The 19429-nt window shown below is 42.8% G+C and overlaps 1 protein-coding gene across 12 annotated transcripts in view; it reads right to left on the bottom strand.

Moving 5' to 3' along the window:
* Window positions 1-407: 407 nt before the first annotated feature.
* The window catches only part of LOC105494287 (NUMB endocytic adaptor protein), a 192023-nt gene continuing 173001 nt past the window's right edge, over window positions 408-19429 (bottom strand). For 7 of the 12 annotated variants that reach the window (XM_071099898.1, XM_011762570.2, XM_011762575.2 and 4 more), the window contains 6 exons: window positions 17796-17936; window positions 12690-12894; window positions 9457-9750; window positions 7746-7892; window positions 4409-4555; window positions 408-2492 (listed from right to left, as the gene is read on the bottom strand). In XM_071099898.1, the coding sequence (XP_070955999.1) occupies window positions 1777-2492; window positions 4409-4555; window positions 7746-7892; window positions 9457-9750; window positions 12690-12894; window positions 17796-17936 (1650 nt within the window). In that variant the 3' untranslated portion in view covers window positions 408-1776. The remainder of the gene's footprint in view (window positions 2493-4408; window positions 4556-7745; window positions 7893-9456; window positions 9751-12689; window positions 12895-17795; window positions 17937-19429) is intronic. The other 5 variants (XM_011762581.2, XM_011762584.3, XM_011762582.2 and 2 more) reach the window with 2 other exon arrangements.

The raw sequence follows: 19429 nt of genomic DNA, 5'->3' as shown, positions 1-19429 counted from the left end.
CCGCTGCCCCACTAACATTTTGATTTAATTGGTCTGGAATATAGGCCAGGCGTTAGGATTTTGAAACAGTATCCTCAGGTGATTCTACTGCATAGCCCAGGTTGAGAGGCACTGCCCCAGTCCTGGGGTGCGGCTGAGACTCTGCATGTCTAACCAGCTCCTAGGTGACATCCATGCTGCTGTTCCAGACCACACTTTGAGCAGCAAGAATCTGACTTTAGAGATACACTCAGGATTAACTTAAGCTTAAAGTATGAATGAAAATATGAATCTTAAGGGTATTTTTCTAGTCACTAAACTAGGGATTTGCAGCAGCAGTAGAATGGAGAGAGAGACCAAAAGAATGAAAAGTACATTCATTTACTAATAAAGGAAAGGGGAAAGAATAGCCCTTCATGGGCAAAAGCTTCTACCACGAACATTTATTTTTGTTAAAGCAGATTATAAATTTTCATCAGTACAAATATATATAACTTACATTTGATTGTAAGGCCAACGTTCAAAAGTAAAAATGAGATGAGCTCTCTTATTGTTATCCAAGGTCAAGAGGCTGCAACTGTCAAGGGGATGTTCTCACCGAAAGGAGGTTTGGGAGAAGAGGACACACACAAAGCTAATAAAACCAGAATCCCCATCCCCATCCCCACAAAACTCATGGGAACAAAATTTAAAGGATAAAACAAAACCCATCAAGACCCATATTACAAACCAATATGGTAACCTGTGTTCCCTTCTATGGTATGATTATGTCATGTTACCTTAGTGTTAAAGGATTAACATAAGGAAATTGCAGCAATATATAAAAGATACATTCTCTATACAGCATATTTAGATTGATTCCATTAAAATAATGACATTAGAATTCCATCATGAGCTTAAAACCAGGACAATACTGCTTTTCCTTTATTTAAAAAAAAACTACAACCTAATGACTGTATTGGTCATAAGCATGATTGTTGTTGCAATGTGCTACTTACAATGAAGGACAGAAAACAAGCTAGGGATCCTGTCTGCAGCTTCCAGCCTTTCCTCTTTTTACTTCAGTAGGCATCAATGATAAATCAATCTTATGTACAATTTCTTACAACTAACCCCTTTACCTTTGGCAAGATTACTTACAACTCATACAACTTTTTAATATCTGAGAACTATTTAAAATATTCTAAATGCATAAAAATAAAGATTTTGGCTTTTGATATATATAATATTTATTCTGTTACTCAAAATGGAAGCTCAACTTCTCCCCCAAAATATAGCTCTGCTGGGCAGTTGCTGATATGCCCTCCTGGGAATTCTGGCAGCAGAGCCTGCCTCTCTCTTCCCTAGCCTGAGCACAAACCACCCTGTTCTTTCTTGATTTCGAATACAGGCCACTACTGACAGGAGGCAGGTGAATGGCCTGAAAAACAAAGGGAGATTGCTTTGCTTCCTGTTGTTTTGTATTTCAGTAAATGTGCTTTGAATATAGATTCTTGTTCAGATACTTTGCCTCTCTGTTGCTAGAGATTTGTAAGGGGGTGAGGGAAGAAGGAGTACAGAAAGCAACATTTCCTTGACTTCTTTAGCCTAATTGCAAGGCAGCTTTTCTCTAGGAATGCTTTTTCCCACATCTTTCAAAATCACCCCTCACAGTACTCTGGGCCTGGACTTGTTCCTTGGGACCTTTGGGATTAGTGAAAAGAGTACTAATCAGGAGACAAAGTCTGTTTTGCTCCTTTGACCTCTACCCCCTGCTCCCTGTCTGGTATGGACAAGATACACAGCCATAGGGATTGCTTAAAGTTCAATTTCAAACGTCTTCTGTAAGTCACTGGAGAAAGGGTTGGTAGGGGAGGGATTAGTACGCTGCTTGGACTTGTTTTCTAATGCAGCCCACTGGGCTTCAAAAGGATCCACCGGGCAGGTGCCTGTAGGAACCTCTGTATGCTTGTCTGCTGAGGCCAACCTGCCATCATCTATACCATTGAAAGCTGCAGAACCGTTGAGGTGCTGAGCAGGAGGCTTAAAGAAGGGACTGGTGGTAGCACTGCTTGCCTCGTAATGAGGGAATGTCTGCTGCCTGACCAGGCTGGGTGACTGATGGGGGTGGGCAGCCTGAGGGTGGCCTGCAGTGCCAAATACGTTGGCCACCATCTGGGAGGGAGTGATGCCCACCACAGGCACATTAGGGGCTGGATAGGGCATTCCATTGGCCACAGGATAAGACTGGGCAGGGACAAAGGCTGGCTGCAGGGCTGGGACTACACCCACTGGCACAGGCTGAGAGGTGAGGAATGCATTCCCTTGGAAAGGTGGTGCTGGCTGGGAGATGGCAGTGGGTGGAGGAGGCTGGAGAACTGGCTGCAGAGGAGCAGCTGATGCCTGGGGCTGCTGAGCCCGGACGCTCTTAGACACCTCTTCTAACCATCGGTCGGCCTCAGAGGGAGTACGTCTATGACCGGCCTGGAAGAGACCTGGAGAGGCAGCACCAGAAGATTGACCCCACTCGGTCCCTGGAACCAACAAGATGAGAGACAAAAGAATCCGTTAAGGGCATCTTTCCTCACCTTATTTGAATGATCCTAACATGTACAACATGTCACCCCAGTGGGACATTTTGTGGTTTTGATAGGTAGGAGGAAAGTCTATTACCAACTGGGATTTTGTGGTAGGATGAAGAAAACTTGTCAAGACCATGCTGCTGTGTCAGCCACACTGAAGCACTGTCTAGATATAGCTCAAATGCATTAAACCAAGGCAGCTGACTGATGTCAGAAACCCCTCCCTGTTGGTATGGCTCATCCACAATACAGAAACTAGCTGGTTGTGGTGGCTCGCACCTGTCATCCCGGCTACTTGTGAGGTTGAGGCAGGAGGACTACTTGAGCCCAAGAGTTCGAGGCTGCAGTGAGCTATGACTATGCCACTGCAGTCTGGCCTGGGCAACACAGTGAGAACTCTGTCTTTAAAAAAAAAAAAAAAAAAAACCCAGGCGCGCCGAGGTGGGCGGATCACCTAAGGTCAAGAGATCGAGACTATCCTGGCCAACATGATGAAACCCCGTCTCTACTAAAAATATAAAAATTAGCTGGGCGTGGTGATATGTATCTGTAGTCTCAGCTACTCAGGAGGCTGAAGCAAGAGAATTGCTTGAACCTGAGAGGCAGAGGGTGCAGTGAACCGAGATACTCCGGCCTGGTGACAGAGCAAGACTCTGTCTCAGAAAACGAACAAACAAAAAAAACCTAGCTTGCACATCCTCTAAAGGGCCCAAGGCAATTCATCTTCTGCTCTCACAGAGCAAAAAGAAAATAACCAGTAATCTGGCCATATCTTGCTGGCCCCTGCCTGGCTTCCAGAAATATGTTGTCTTTGTGGTGAACTGCCTGTATTACTTATGTTAAAACCTTTTGAGGCCAGGTGTGGTGGCTCACACCTATAATCCCAGCACTTTTGGAGGCCAAGGTGGGTGGATCACGAGGTCAGTTCAAAACCAGCCTGGCCAACATGGTGAAACCCCATTTCTGCTAAAAGTACAAAAATGAGTTGGGCATGGTGACATGTACCTGTAGTCCCAGCTACTCGGGAGGCTGCGGCAGGAGAGTTGCTTGAACCCTAGAGATGGAGGTTGCAGTGAGCCAAGATTGTGCCACTGCACTCCAGCCTGGGTGACAGAACAATATTCCGTCTCAAAAAAAAAAAAAAAATTTTTTTTTGGTTATTATAATTAATAGATGTTTTTTACAGAAAAACTAGAAGGTACAAAAAAGCAAAAATGAAGTGCTTTTTGTAACACTTTTTGTAGGCCTCCTATTGTACGAGGCAGGGCCTCCTCTTTCTACAGGCATGTCTGCACGTCACCAAATCCAGTGATGGATTTTCTGAGGTGGGGCCCTGGAATCTGCTTTTTTTTTTTCTTTTTTTGAGACAGAGTATTGCTCTGGCGCTCAGGCTGGAGTGCAGTGGCACAATCTTGGCTCACTGCAACCTCCGTCTCCCGGGTTCAAGCGATTCTCCTGCCTCAGCCTCAAGTAGCTAGGACTAGACTATACGTGCATGCCACCACGTCTGGCTAAATAAAGACAGGGTTTCACCATGTTGGCCAGGATGGTCTCAATCTCCTGACCTCATGACCCACCCACCTCGGCCTCCCAAACTGCTGGGATTACAGGCATGAGTCACCATGCCTAGCCGGAATCTGTATTTTATAAAAGCTCTACGGATGGTTTGGTTCCACAGTCCTAATGACTATCAGTCTCTCTTTTGTTCTCCTTCACCATCCTTATGTAAGCAGCTTATTTCCAGGAGGGAACGTAGGTTTCCTGAAAGGATTCATCCCTAGTTCCCACTCAGCTAACTGGCTGAGTTTTAGAACCAGGGTCACTTATCTGATCCCAGAAATCCTCAACACCATCTGTGGCCACCTTACCCGAACATGTGGCTGCAATTTCCTTGTTAGCAGCATCAGGGGCATGGGCCCAAGGGTTGGTTTCACGCACAGGCATTGCTACGGGTGCTAGAGCAGTATGGGCTGGCTTAGCAGCAAGCACATGGAAGGCTGAGTCAGTGCCATTAGCTACAATGGGAGCAGACAACATCAATGGAGTTAATTCATGCAGGGTGTACAAGTGATCCCTTGGAGCTGCGTCAGTCAAGTGAATGTACAATACTGGTGGAATGGAGAGAGAGAAGAGTTGATATTTGGGAAAACCATGATATCTTGCATTGGATGTACATACCATTAGGCAAAGAAGGAATTAGAGGTTGTAATTTTTAAATGATTGTATAGTAAAGTCAAATGACTGTCCTAGGAAAATATGTTCATGGGGAGAGGGGAGATGAAACCTACAACAACAAACCTACAACAATTTCAAATTAAGGTGAACAGAGCTGCTCTGTCTTAGGAGTAGCAAAAAATATCTAACTATTCTAAATATAGCTTAGCCTTTGGCACAATGAAGTAGGTACAGCATTTCCCTCTTCTTCACTTTTCCAAAAGGTCAAATTATGTTAACAATAATACTGGTTAAAAATAGGCCAGGCATGGTGGCTTATGCCTGTAATCCCAGCACTTTGGGAGGCTGAGGTGGGTGGATCACCTGAGGTCAGGAGTTCGAGACCAGCCTGGCTAGCATGGCGAAACCCCGTCTCTACTAAAAATACAAAAATTAGCTGGGCGTGGCGGCGTGCACTTGTAATCCTAGCTACTAGGGAGGCTGAGGCAGGAGAATCGCTTGAACCTGGGAGGCGGAGGTTGCAATGAACCGGGATCACACCACTGCACTCCAGCCTGGGCAACAGAGTAAGACTCCATCTCAAAAAAAAAAAAAAAAAAAATTACTCCTTGTTTCCTTTTCAAAAGTTAAAATGTGTACATGATTCGTTATTATGTGCTAGTCATTAAGCTAATATTTTACATGCATCATTTCATTTAATTCTCTCGAAAACCCCATGAGTCTGGTATTATCCCCCTATTACAGATGAGAAATCAAAGTTGGTATGTTTTCATTTGCTTGATAAATTTGTAATTTGCTACAGAATTAATTTCAACTTTTTACAAAGATGTTTTTCCCCCCTGTGATGTTTATAATATTACAAAGTACCTACTATTCTTTCCTCATCTCCCCTTATTAAAATCTGCAAACGCTTGTTCCTTTTATTCCAGATATCTATATTAGTTTCTACTCCTTAGCCCAACTCTCAATAACATTTAGTATGGTGTAGACAAGCACCTTCCCCTGACCTACAATATAATTATGTCCTTTTTAGGACTGGACAGCCTATGCCTATGGTGTTGGTACCATGTATATATATTTGAGATGGGGTCTCGCTCTTGTCACCCAGGCTGGAGTGCAATGATCTCGGCTCACTGCAACCTCTGGCTCCCAGGTTCAAGTGATTCTCCTGCCTCAGCCTCCCGAGTAGCTGAGATTACAGGTGCCTGCCACCATGCCCGGCTAACTTTTGTATTTTTAGTAGAGACGGGGTTTCATCATGTTGGCTAGGCTGGTCTCAAACTCCTGACCTCCGGCGATCTGCCTGCCTCAGCCTCCCAAAGTGTTGGGATTATAGGCGTGAGCCACTGCGCCTGGCCGGTGTTGGTACTATTTACCTAGGATTTGTCTAAAAGACTGCCTTTGCTTTTTCGTTGACAAAATAAATTTTTTTTCACCTAGAAACTGGGAGCCCTTCAAAGGCAGGGAAAGGAAACTGAAATATTCAATTGTGTGCACTTAGTGCCTTGTAGGCAGGCAGAATCAGCAGATTGTAATGGGTACTATATTCAGGAAGACCTGAGTTTAAATCCTGTCTGTATGATTTGGGCAATTTACTTATCCTCTCTGAGCCTCTTTTTTTTTTTCATCTGTAACACCTACCTCACAAGGTTGTTGTGGGGATTAAATGAAATAATGCATGAATACCTACCACAATGTGGCAAGCAATGTGTAAGTGCTCAATAAATTGTGCCTATTATTACTGGTATTATAAATGTTTGTTAGATGACATGAAAAGTCATTTGGTATACATGACTATGAAGGTTTATTAAAAAGAAAAAGAAGGCCGGGCGCGGTGGCTCAAGCCTGTAATCCCAGCACTTTGGGAGGCCGAGACGGGCGGATCACGAGGTCGGGAGATCGAGACCATCCTGGCTAACATGGTGAAACCCCGTCTCTACTAAAAAATACAAAAAACTAGCCGGGCGAGGTAGCGGGCGCCTGTAGTCCCAGCTATTCGGGAGGCTGAGGCAGGAGAATGGCGTAAACCCGGGAGGCGGAGCTTGCAGTGAGCTGAGATCCGGCCACTGCACTCCAGCCTGGGTGGCAGAGCGAGACTCCGTCTCAAAAAAAAAAAAAAAAAAAAAAAAAGAGACCCTTGGAGGAAAAGCGTGCAGTTCTTCCAGTAGAAGCAGGGCACTATCTCCAGAGTAAAACTTTCTCTGAGCTCCTTTAGAAAGAAACGGAGAAACAGCAATTATAGCCGCTGAAATTCTACAAGTCTGTAATTTAAGTTACATAAATTCTTTGCTGACCTCCAAGTCAATATCCACTATTTAGTATCTCTGAAAACAACTTTTAACTCTTCAATGCCACAAACGCAAATTTTAAGATACTTGTTATAGAAGATGAACTACAGAGCTCAAAGGAGTGCCTTTTTCTTTATGAGCCTCTCTGACAGGGCAGAGACTAGGTGAGTCCAGGGCTTGTCAACCTTGGCACCACTGACATTTTGGGCTGGATAATCCTTTGTTGTGGGTGCTGTCCTTTACACTGAAGGATATTTAGTGGCATTCTTGGCCTCTAACCACATGCCAGTAACACCCCAACCCCCAACTTGTAAAGCCCCAAAATGTCTCCAGACAGTGAATGACAAATTTTGCCCCTGGTTGAGAACAACTACACTAAAGAAAGCATAACCTTTGAACCAATTCTGATGACTACTGCTTTTGGGAAACTGGCTGGGTATGCTGATCTTTAACAGTCAAGTGGGAAATAAAGTAGTAGGTTGGGACTATAGAAATTTCTTATAGAATGGGGTGAAAGATGGGCACATGCAGAATGACAAACACAGACATCTTAGAAAACAGGAAGGGGAACAAAGCACAAAGACATTGTTGAATAGAGAAATCAATGAATCTAAGACATCAAATAAATTAATGGGTCTGACCAGGTGTTGGGAAGCTCAGGATGCCAACTTACAGTCAGTGAGCAGTGTACTAAAAGTACTGGTTGTAAAGAGAACAGCTGAGCAGGTCAGAGGGCACCAACCTTGGAAGGTAGGAGATTGTGGTGCCACCACTGTCACTGGTTTGGTCATTGGAGCAGATGAGAAGGGGTCCTCAGGTGTGCTGAAGGCATTGGTGATCTGTGAGCACAGGGAGCTGATGCTCTCTGCCTCCCCTTCTACCTCTGGCACTGCAAGGCAAACAGAAAATGGCTCCAGACACAAAAACAGAATAATTCTGAAATTTGACAGTATGATGCAAGCTGGCATTTTATACAGTATCTCTTGTTTATGGAAAAAAAGGCTCAATTAACTGTATGGCGGGGCTACAAAACCAGTTTCAAAAAATTTACTGGCCACAATTTCATTGGCTTTTCAGATGGGAAAGTATAAAATGTCAACAATTAATGTACTAAGGCACATCTTCCTCTCTTATTTCTTCATTTCCTCCTCTTATAACACTGTTGGGAATCTGTCCTTTTTGTGCCAAGATGTTTAGCTAGCCATATCTTTCTAGAAGACATATGCAACCTGTATGCCTTCCAACGTGTTCTCAAGGCTGTGATCTGAATTAGGTTCTGGAGCCTTTAGTAATTCTGTCAGGAAAATGGGTTAAAGTCTGGGACACTAGTGGATGCTCAGTGCTTTTCTCTGTAACAACTATGATAATATCATCAATCTCATTTTTCTCCAAAGTCTCTAGTACTTAGCATATGATCTATGATAACATGAAAAAGTGAGCAGAGGTGTAGGACGCTAGGGCCTTTAATCTTAATACAGACTCTAGGATACTTTTGTATCACTAAGGAAGCTAATTATGTGTGCTAAAGCTCTGTTTGCTCATCTGTAAAGAGAATAATAGTTTTTATTCCCTGTCTGCCCTAGAAGGAGACTGAGCTGAAATGAGGTACCTGAGCTGAGAGCTGAAAAGACCCTCTGTAATCATCTAGTCCAACTATTCTTTAGGCCTAGTTTCATCTGTCAGATGAACTTAACTCTGTACTTTTATACCATCAGTAGGAATGGCCTATTGAGACAGCTTCCTCATATTCTGTTATAGCAATGGCTTGACATGTCTCAGAGCGAGGTAAAATAGAGCCCAACAAAACCACTGACCAGATCTTAATACTTTAGCTACAGATTTTATGATGAGGATAGACCTATAGGGGCTGGCATAGCTGTACAGAGGCCACACGAAGGCCTGTGGGACAGTTCTGAAAGGTAATGAATATTTGTGAACAAGTCCATTGTCTGTGATGAACAACAGATCTTAGATGTACACGAGACACCTGTCTAGAGTTTCCTCCCTATGGAGCCAACCAGCCAGAAGGACAATGAGCACATATCCATTTCTTCTGCTGGTAATGCTATGTGTTTCTAAGGCCTCTTTAATTAATTCCCTGCTGGGTCCCAAATGGCAGAATAAGAATAGAAACTTGAGACCCTTGATGTTTGGAAGCAGGTTGGCTGAGAGGCAGTGAATGCCCTTACATCGAGACAAACCACAAATCTTGAGGCTTGGGCTAGAAATTCCACAATGGCTCTGATGCCTGTTTGTTGAAGAGAAATTATGGATTCACATCCCCCTCCATGGACCTTAGTTTTCCCACTATGGGAAATGACAAAAGATAACAACTATCAACCAACCTCAGGGAAAGAGGAATGCCTAGTTTAATGGGATCAGTGTCTTCATGGGAAGTGATGAGAATGCTTCAGTGCTCGAGTACCCAGTGAGTCAGGTAGATGCTACATTACCTGCATTTTTAATGGGGAAATCAGTCTTCCTCTGCATAGTGGAAGGCAACTCATTGATGCGTAGGGATAGTTGGCGTTTAAAGGGTGACATCTTCTGGCTAAGAGCAGGAAATCCTCGGAAAGAGCCTTGGCGAGCAAGCTGTTCAATTGGAGCATGCCGGCGTGGGATGGCATGAGGATTGTTCATCTCCAGAGAGGTCGTGGCATCAGAAGTAGGAGAGGTGGGAGAGGATGGGGATGGAGCAGTGTTGCCAGGGGCCACTGATGAACCAACGACTATCTTATCTGTTTCAGCTCAAGAAAATAAAGAGAATGAAGACCTTAGCAATGTCTTCAAATAATTTGAGTTTACAGAGCTGACAAATGTGAAAGCCCTCTAGGTCCTTTTACCCATTTCCTTCCCAATGTCTCTTAAAAGGTAAGTTAGAAGTAGGGTTCAGATCCATTTTCCAGACAGATAAAAGGCTTAGTAACGTACTATATGTCTACTAAGACAGAAATGTTAGATCTTTTATTCTCATTCAGTGATTTATAAATTAAGACTGTGAACAAGATCTTAAAAACCCAGTTCCTATGAATTCCTAATATATGGCCTTTTAAAGAATGATTCATGATTTTCAATGCTTGTGTGTTAGGGGAGGAGAACTTTGGGAACTGCAGCATTAGAAAGGTCTAAATAAGCATAAGTTTAACCATGTATCTTTGATTAGGTGTCAAAGAATGTCATACATAACAGTCTTTATTTATTTATTTACTGTTGGAGATGGAGTTTCGCTCTTTTTGCCCAGGCTGGAGTGCAATGGCATGATCTCGGCTCACTGCAACCTCCACCTCCCAGGTTCAAGTGATTCTCCTGCCTCAGCCTCCCAAGTAGCTGGGATTATAGGTGCATGCCACCACACCCAACTAATTTTTTTTTTTTTTTTTTTTTTTTGAGATGCAAGCTCCGCCTCCCGGGTTCACGCCATTCTCCTGCCTCAGCCTCCCCAGTAGCTGGGACTACAGGCGCCCGCCACCTCGCCCGGCTAGTTTTTTGTATTTTTTAGTAGAGACGGGTTTTCACCGTGTTAGCCAGGATGGTCTCGATCTCCTGACCTCGTGATCCACCCATCTCGGCCTCCCAAAGTGCTGGGATTACAGGCTTGAGCCACTGCGCCCGGCCCTAATTTTTTATTTTTAATAGACACGAGGTTTCATCATGTTGGTCAGGCTGGTCACAAACTCCTGACTTCAGGTGATGCACCTGCCTCGGCCTCCCAAAGTGCTGGGATTACAAGCGTGAGCCACCACGCCCAACCTAAAGCAGTCTTTAAATCATGCATTTGTGGTTCATTTGAATAAAAGCATGCAGTAAATAAAATTTTGAACTGGATTAAATTTGATTAAATATAAGACTGTGGGTACCAGTCGAGTCCCATTCTGATTGTGACAAATCTCAACCACCAACTCTCACAATCCTTTGTAGATCTTGGGACTCAATCTCTTTGCAGTTGCTGTACATAACAATGAATATTATTTGGTGGTATTAAAGAACATGATTAATTAGTGAATAGTCTGAAGACCACTAAAGCATATTAAATAACAGTAATACAGGTTAAATTTTCTAGTATAGATAGCATGATTTTTTCCCCCTTTGGCTTCCTGGTGGAAATATTCACAAGAAATGAAAAAAAATCACTATCAATAATTTCATTTCAAATAAAAATATGTATGCTTTTTTTTTGGAGGGGGGTTAAGAATTAGAGCTGTTTGGGTCAGTATTTTAGTCAATGCTGCTATCTAAAAGGGCTGGTTTAAGGCCAGGTGCAGTGGCTCACACCTGTAATTCCAGCACTTTAGGAGGCCAAAGCAGGCAGATCAACTGAGATCAGGAGTTCAAGACCAGCCTGGCCCATCTCTACTAAAAATACAAACATTAGCTGGGTGTGGTGGCATGCACCTGTAATCCCAGCTACTCAGGAGGCTGAGGCAGGAGAATTGCTTGAACCCAGGAGGTGGAGGCTGCAGTCAGTGGAGACTGCGCCATTACATTCCAGCCTGGGCAACAGAACTAGACTCTGTCTCAAAAAAAAAAGGAAAAAAAAAACACAAATCAAACCAAAACAACAACAACAAAAGACTAGTTTAGAACTAAAAGGTTATAGTAAAAAAATTATCATATATATATATTTGTTTGTTTTTAAGAGACAGGGTTTTACTGTTACCCAGGCTGGAGGAGTGCAGTGGCATGATCACAGCTCACTGTAACCTTATACTCCTGGGCTCCAGCAATCCTCTGGTCTCAGCCTCCCAAGTAGCTAGGATTATGGATGTGCACCACCAAATATGGATAATTAATTTTTTTTTTTTTTTTAGGGATAGGGTCTATGTTGTCCAGTCTGGTCACAAACTCCTGGCCTCAAGTGATCTTTCCTCCTCAGCCTCCTTAAGTACTGAGATTATAGCTGTGAGCCACTATACCTGGCCTCAAAATTATATTAATGTCTATTAGTTAACCTGAATTGTTTGTGCTTGTCTTGTTGGTTTTAACCCTACTTATATACAAGAATGCAAAAATATTTTCAAGCCCTATCATTTGGTTCTAAAATATACCCATCTCACATTTATAGACTGCCGACTAACTTGAATGTTTGTACAGGCATTTCTGCTGTAATGCCATGTGTACCTAAATAAAACACTCTATAAAATCACACCCTAAATTAAATTAACAGAGCTATGGGAAAAAGAGTTATAGGCTTACCTCTCAAAATCTATAGACTTTTGTGACTAGAAAGCACTAAAAAACAGCAATAATCTCATATAAGCAGTATTACTGTTAAATCTCTCTGCTAGCATCATAGTCTGTGGATGCTTTGCAGCCTTAAGCCCTGGGACCTGTGCTGCTTTCTTTAAGATGCAGGTACTTGCTTCATTTGCTTCTCATAGAGATCAGATGCATCCGAATTAAAAAGGTATCTCAGGATGGAAGGAAGGGGGTAAGAGATGTCTCTGCAGCTTCTTCAACCGCACTCTGATTCCTCAGATAGCTTACTAGAATGGAGTACATATTTTTGAAGCCATTCAACTAGCCACTCTAAAGGAAGCAGTTTTTAAGATTTTCAGCTTTGTTATAAGGTTTTATATTGCTAAGGGTTCTCTTTGATTATGAGAAAACTTATCCCTGGTAGCTTCAAAATAATACCTTGTTGGGAAAAACTGCATTCCATAAATACACACTGTAGAACAGATTGTACCTTTCTTGGCATCTTGCATTTGTTTCATGATCTCCTCTCTTTCTGCTTGTTCAGTGGCTGTTGTGACACGGAATGATCCTTCTCTTGTAAAAGTGGTTCGACTAGCATCAAAAGTAGCAGTCACTCCACATTCCTTCTCCCGCTTCTGCTTGCGCTCTAAACAGGCTGCAAAAGCACAGCCTACTGCATGGCTCAACCTTTCACCCTGTAGAGAGCAGGTTTTAAAAGCTTTTCAGAATTACATTACTAACAATTACATAGAAATAAGTCCTTTTTTTTTGTTTTTGAGACAGAGTCTTGCTGTTACCCAGGCTGGAGTGCAGTGGCGCAGTCTCTGCTCACTGCAATCTCTGCCTCCAGGCTCAAATAATTCTCGTGCCTCAGCCTCCTGAGTAGTTGGGACTATAATCACGCACCACCACACCTGGCTAATTTTTGTATTTTTATTAGAGATGGGGTTTTGCTATGTCGGGCAGGCTGGTCTCCAACTCCTGGCTTCAAGTGGTCTACCTGCTTCAACCTCCCAAAGTGCTGGGATTACAGGCGTGAGCTACCACACTCGGCCCAAATAAGTCTGTTTTTATGAAAGCAAGATGTTGCAAATTCCAACTTAAAATTGTTTTAATATATTCTCATATGCCAAATTAATTTAAATGAATAAATTTTCTTAGGTAGTGCTTATGATGGTTCAATTCACTGTTACAAGCCTTGAAGTAAAGTGACAACCAGCAACCTGCGCTTTTGCAAGCAGCCATGGAGAACTCTTTATCACTTAGGCTCTGTCATGTCAGCCCTGGCCAACAGCTTAGAAGACTCTATGCAAGGTTTCAAGCCTTGACATGCAAGCTTCTAGTTGCCCTTTGGGGAAGGAGAGGGAATATTTACCAGCCATTTCTAAGAAACTACTGGAAAGGCAAGGCATATTTCAGGAGCTTAATGCAGTGTTAGTATGTCTAGGAAAAAAAGGTGCAAACTTAAAACTTCTGATAAACAAATACAATTCCAGTGATTAAAAAGGAATGCGGCTGGGCATGGTGGCTCACATCTGTAATCCCAGCACTTTGGGAGGCCGATGTGGGCAGATCGCTTGAGTCCAGGAGTTTGAGACCAGCCTGGATAATACAGTGAGACCCTGTCTCTATCAAAAAAAAAAAAAAAAAAAAAAAAAGAAAATTAGGCCAGGTGGGATGGCTCACACCTGTAATCCCAGCACTTTGGGAGGCCGAGGTGGGTGGATCATGAGGTCAGGAGTTCGAGACCAGCCTGGCCAACACGGCAAAACCCCATCTCTACTAAAAACACAAAAATTAGCCGGGCGTGGTGGCGGGTGCCTGTAATCCCAGCTACTTGGGAGACTGAGACAGGAGAATTGCTTGAAGTTGGGAAGTAGAAGTTGCTGTGAGCTTAGATGGCACCATTGCACTCCAGCCCGGGCAACGAGAGCGAAACTCTGTCTCAAAAAATAAATAAAAATAAAAATAAAGGCCGGGTGCAGTGGCTCAAGCCTGTAATCCCAGCACTTTGGGAGGCTGAGGCGGGCAGATCACCTGAGGTCAGGAGTTTGAGACCAGCCTGACCAACATGGAGAAACCCTGTCTCTACTAAAAATACAAAATTAGTCAGGCATGATGGCGCATGCCTATAATCCCAGCTACTCGGGAGGCTGAGGCAGGAGAATCACTTGAACTCAACCCGGGAGGTGGAGGTTGCGGTGAGCCAAGATCGTGCCACTGCACTCCAGCCTGGGCAACAGGAGCAAAACTCTGTCTCAAAAAAAAATAATAATTAAAAAAAAATAATAATAAAAAGAAAAGAAAATTAGTCGAGTGTGGTGGTGGTGTGTGTCTGTGGTCCTACTTGGGAGGTGGGAGGATCGCTTAAACCTACAGTAAGCTGTAATTGTGCCACTGCACTCCAGCCCGGGTGACATAGTGAGACCCTGTTTCAAAAAACACTAACAATGAGACAAACGCTTTGCTGTCTCCCCTTTCTGAAACCTCCCTCTAAGCAACCCTCCTCATTTATGGCCCTCAGTGCTTTTAGGTTTTCCCCCATACCTTTCCTATCTTCCTCTAGCTCTCTCTAATTCCCAACTCTACCTCCCAACCAAACACAGGCAAAAACGAAAGCATGTTTTCATCCACACTGTCTACTTATAAAAGAATTAAGCAGAGAAAACCGATTTGTGTGTGGGAGGAGTGGAGGACGTATGTATATGAACAAAACACTGCTTTATATAGATACACTGGATTACCCAGAGTCAATTTAATAAATTTAATGGATTATTTTTAGCAGGGTTATCTGTATTTTAAACCATTTTGCTAATTGTGGAATAAAAAATCTAGAGATGGTATAATTGTTGGCATCATTCACAGTGAGAAGAGATATTTGGGAACAGGAAGTCTTTTGTGGTGTTCTCAAAATCACACCACGTAGGCAGCTGCTCCTACACACAGCTCTGAACAAGTCGTTTCACTGGATTTTGCATGACAGTGTTAGTTATCATAAGGACAGGTAGAGGTTTAAAATGCTTTATGTCCCTAAGATTTTACTACCTTTGACTACTTTTTACTCTTTTAAAACTTTTAAACTTTTTAAAAAAACTTTTGACTACTTAAAGACTGACAGAATTACTCTATGAATCCACATGAGTTTCCATCTAACTTCCCAGTAGGACGATATTAGGCCAGATGTTAAAGCATGAAACAGGAGTACTGAAAGATTCTTCGAATGTGTTTGCATTTGAACGCAGCTCTATTATAAGGACAAAGCTACAGGTCAAGGAAGTTTATTCTTTCTCCTAGGCCTAGGGCAGAAGTTGTTGCAGAGTGACCTCATCCCCAACCAACAGCATCATCTGGGAACTTTAAGTGCAAATTCTGAAGTCCCAACCCCAAACTCACTGAATGAAAAACGCTGGAGATGGGGCCCAGCAATCTATGTTTTAAAGCAAGTCCTCCAGGTGATTTTGATACAGTAGAACTATTGGCCTAGGAGATTCAAACAGCCTGCCGGGCCATGATTTGACAATAAAATGGTTTTTAAATTAGTATCTGGAAACTCTTGAACTCCAGATTTTTAAAGTGTAGTGATAGCAAAATATACTAAATTTGTGGTTTACTTAGGGTCTGAGAAACAGAGGACAAAAGCATAGTTCAGTTACTTTAACTCATTTTCAAAGTACCTGTGTCAAACCAAGGAAGAACAGCTTAAACATTACTAGCTAAAATTTTTGGAGTAATGTGGGCCAGACCCTATGCTAAGTGTGCTTATACTCATTATCCAATTTAGTATTCACAACCACTTTCTCCATTTATAGAAGTATATACCAAGACAGAGAATGTTAAGTAACTTGCCCCAAATCCCACGCTAGTAAGAACCAGAATCAGAACTGAAACCCGTATCTGACTCAGAGCCTGAGTTCTTAGCATTTGTTTACACCAGTGTCTCAAAGATCTTTAAACAATTTTGGGCAATTTTTAGAGCATAGCCACTACTTATCATCCAGATTAAACTTTGGCAAGAGCTTTACTCACCTGTAACCTCTGCCTCCTGGGTTCAAGCGATTCTCGTGCCTCGGCCTCCTGAATAACTGGGATTACAGGCACCCGCCACCATGGCCAGCTAATTTTTGTATTTTTAGTAGAGACAGGGTTTCATCATGTTGGCCAGGCTGGTCTTGAACTCCCGACCTCAAGTGATATGCCCACCTCGACCTCCCAAAGTGCTAGGATTACAGGCATGAGCCACCATGCCTGGCCTATTTTTGTTTTATTTTGAGATGGCGTCTTACTCTGTCATATAGGCTGGAGTTCAGTGGCACAATCTTGGCTCACTGCAACCTCTGCATCCCGGTTCAAGCGATTCTCCTGAGTCAGTCTCCCAAGTAGCTGGGATTACAGGCATGCACCACCACACCTGGCTAATTTTTGCATTTTTAGTAGAGACAGGGTTTTACCATGTTGGCCAGACTGGTCTTGAACCCTTGACCTCAGGTGATCTGCCCACCTCAGCCTCCCAAAGTGCTGGGATTACAGGTGTGAGCCACCATGCCCGGCCAGTATTTCTTTTCTTTTTTTTAAATGGAGTCTTACTCTGTTGCCCAGGATGGAGTCAGTGGTGCAATCTCAGTTCACTGCAACCTCCACCTCCTGGGTTCAAGCAATCCTTCTGCCTCAGCCTCCCGAGTAGCTGGGACTACAGGCATGTGCCACCATGCCTGGCTAATTTTTTTGTATTTTTAGTAGAGACGGGGGTTTCACCATATTGGCCAGGCTGGTCTTGAACTCCTGACCTCGTGATCTGCCTGCCTCGGCCTCCTAAAGTGCTGGGATTACAGGTGTGAACCACCGTGCCTGGCCAGTATTTCTGTTTTTATAATAGTTGAAAGTATACTCCAACTCAGTTTTTTTTTTTTGGAGACAAGGTCTCACTCTGTCACCCAGGCTGGAGTGTAATGGCACGATGACTCACTGTAGCCTCCAACACGTGGTCTCAAGTGATCTGCTCGCCTCAGCCTCCCAAGGCATGTAGCTAGGACTACATGCATGTGCCACCATGCCTGGCTAATTTTTTCTTTAACTTTGTGAAGATGAGGTCTTGCCACATAACCCAGGTTGGTTTCCAACTTGTGGTCTCAAGTGATCCTCCTGCCCTGGCCAAAGTGCTGGGATTATAGGGGTGAGCCATCAGGCCCAGCCAAGTTCTTTCATTTGTAGTAGTCTCTTTGCAAATACATTTTTAATACCATACCCATATGTGTTAGCAAACAAATACATTTAAGAACCCTGAAAATACTTCCAATAATTAAAAGTTTCAAATAAAGTTTAGCAACCACTATCACCAGACCATTTTTATCTTCCTTTAATGATCTTTGGTTTCAGCCAATCATTTTGTTCAATGAGTTGCAACTCCCGGGGTTACACCAAGAGTGTAAAATATTTGAATAAAAGGAGCTGAAAGTAGGCTAGTTTAGGCACTTCCAAGAGCAGCTGTAGCAGCACAAACTTGTTAAAAATGTAGTAGAAACTGCTTGGCTGAGCAAACCCAGAAAGAGCCCAGCTAACTGAGAATACTCATCATTAAATACATATTTGTTGGACTCACTGTGTCCTTGACAGCCATGAAGCAGTGACAGATCCAGCGACGAGTGGTGCCATCACGACATATGTAAGAAAAGGCTCTATCAAAGTTCCTATCTGGGGCACAGAAAGAAACTTTCTCTATCGTCTGGTCAACTATGAGGTCCTAGAAAATAGGACACACAAAGAAAGAGAAGACTTATGAGGTTATTTGAGCTTCTCAGAACACAGGATGTTCATTTCATGATGCACAATCCATACATCTGATACAACTAGGCTATGGAATAGCTAGATCTGTGTCCAGCAGTTTAAATACTGAGAATTGGACTTAGCAGATATCCTAAGAGGCACTTTACCCAGATACCTCTCTCATCTACATGTTCTAAAGCATATGCTTGTTGATTCTAGTTTTACATCTCTTTCATGGTAGAGTCCACATTCAACAATATATGTAAATCAGTATCTTTAATCCTTTGGGTTTATTTCCAAATATAAGCAAATACATATAATAGTCATGTTTATGCTACCTTCGTTACACAATGAACACTACACACATACACACACAGTTCTGCGCCTTGCTTTTTTACATTAGATATACCCTATCCAGTGAATTTACTTCAGATTCTATATTTTTTCAGGTGTGGAATTTCCATTTGTTTCTTTTTCTTTTTCTTTTTTTTTTTTGGACAGTCTCACTTTGTCACCTGGGCTGGAATTCAGTGGCGCGATCTTGGCTCACTGTAACCTCTGCCTCCAGGGTTCAAGCAATTCTTTTGCCTCAGCCTCCCGAGTAACTGGGACTACAGACATGTGCCACCACACCCGGCTAATTTTTTGTGTTTTTAGTAGAGACAGGTTTCACTGTGTTAGCCAGGATGGTCTCAATCTCCTGACCTCATGATCCACATGCCTCGGCCTCCCAAAGTGCTGGGATTACAGGTGTGAGCCACCGCGCCTGGCCATTTGTTTCTTTTTCATAGTTTCTATTCTCTGCCAAGATTTCTATCTCTTCATTCAATATGAACATATTTCCTTTCTGTCACTGAGTATAGTTATAATCCCTACTATACACTATTTTCATTTCTGTTAAGGTAGCACTCTACTTCAGTGTGCCATTTTCTGTACTAGTTGTGGTGATGCTATAAATACAAAACAATATAATGACTCAAAGACAAGAGATGTTTATTTCTTGGTCAAATAATGAAGGAGGGTACTTAAAATCTGTCTGCTAATTCCAACATCTGAGTCATCTTGAAGTTGGGTCTTTATTGATTGTTATTTTGATGAGAATAAGTCAGACTTGTCTGTTTTGTTGTATGCTGAGTAACCACATTGTAGACATTGTGAATGTTGTATGTGGAGAGTCTGGATTCCATTATATTCCTTGGAAATGTTACGTTTTTGGTTTTATCAGGTAGCTTATTTGATTATACTCAAATGGAAAACTCTATCTTTTGAACAGCACCTCAGACATCAGGGTGTTTTTGTTCTTTTTTTGAGACTGCCTCGCTCCATCATCCAGGCTGGAGTGCAGTGGCACAATCACTGCTTACTGTAACCTCAACTCCTGGGCTCAAGCGATCCTCCCGCCTCAGCCTCCCAAGTAGGTAGGACTACAGGTGCGTGTCACCATACGTAGGTAATCAAGTATCACTTTTT

This window comes from Macaca nemestrina, chromosome 7 (genome assembly GCF_043159975.1).
Source record: "Macaca nemestrina isolate mMacNem1 chromosome 7, mMacNem.hap1, whole genome shotgun sequence".
NCBI classification, from domain to species: Eukaryota; Metazoa; Chordata; class Mammalia; order Primates; family Cercopithecidae; genus Macaca; species Macaca nemestrina.
This window is presented reverse-complemented; position numbering and strand designations above follow the sequence as displayed.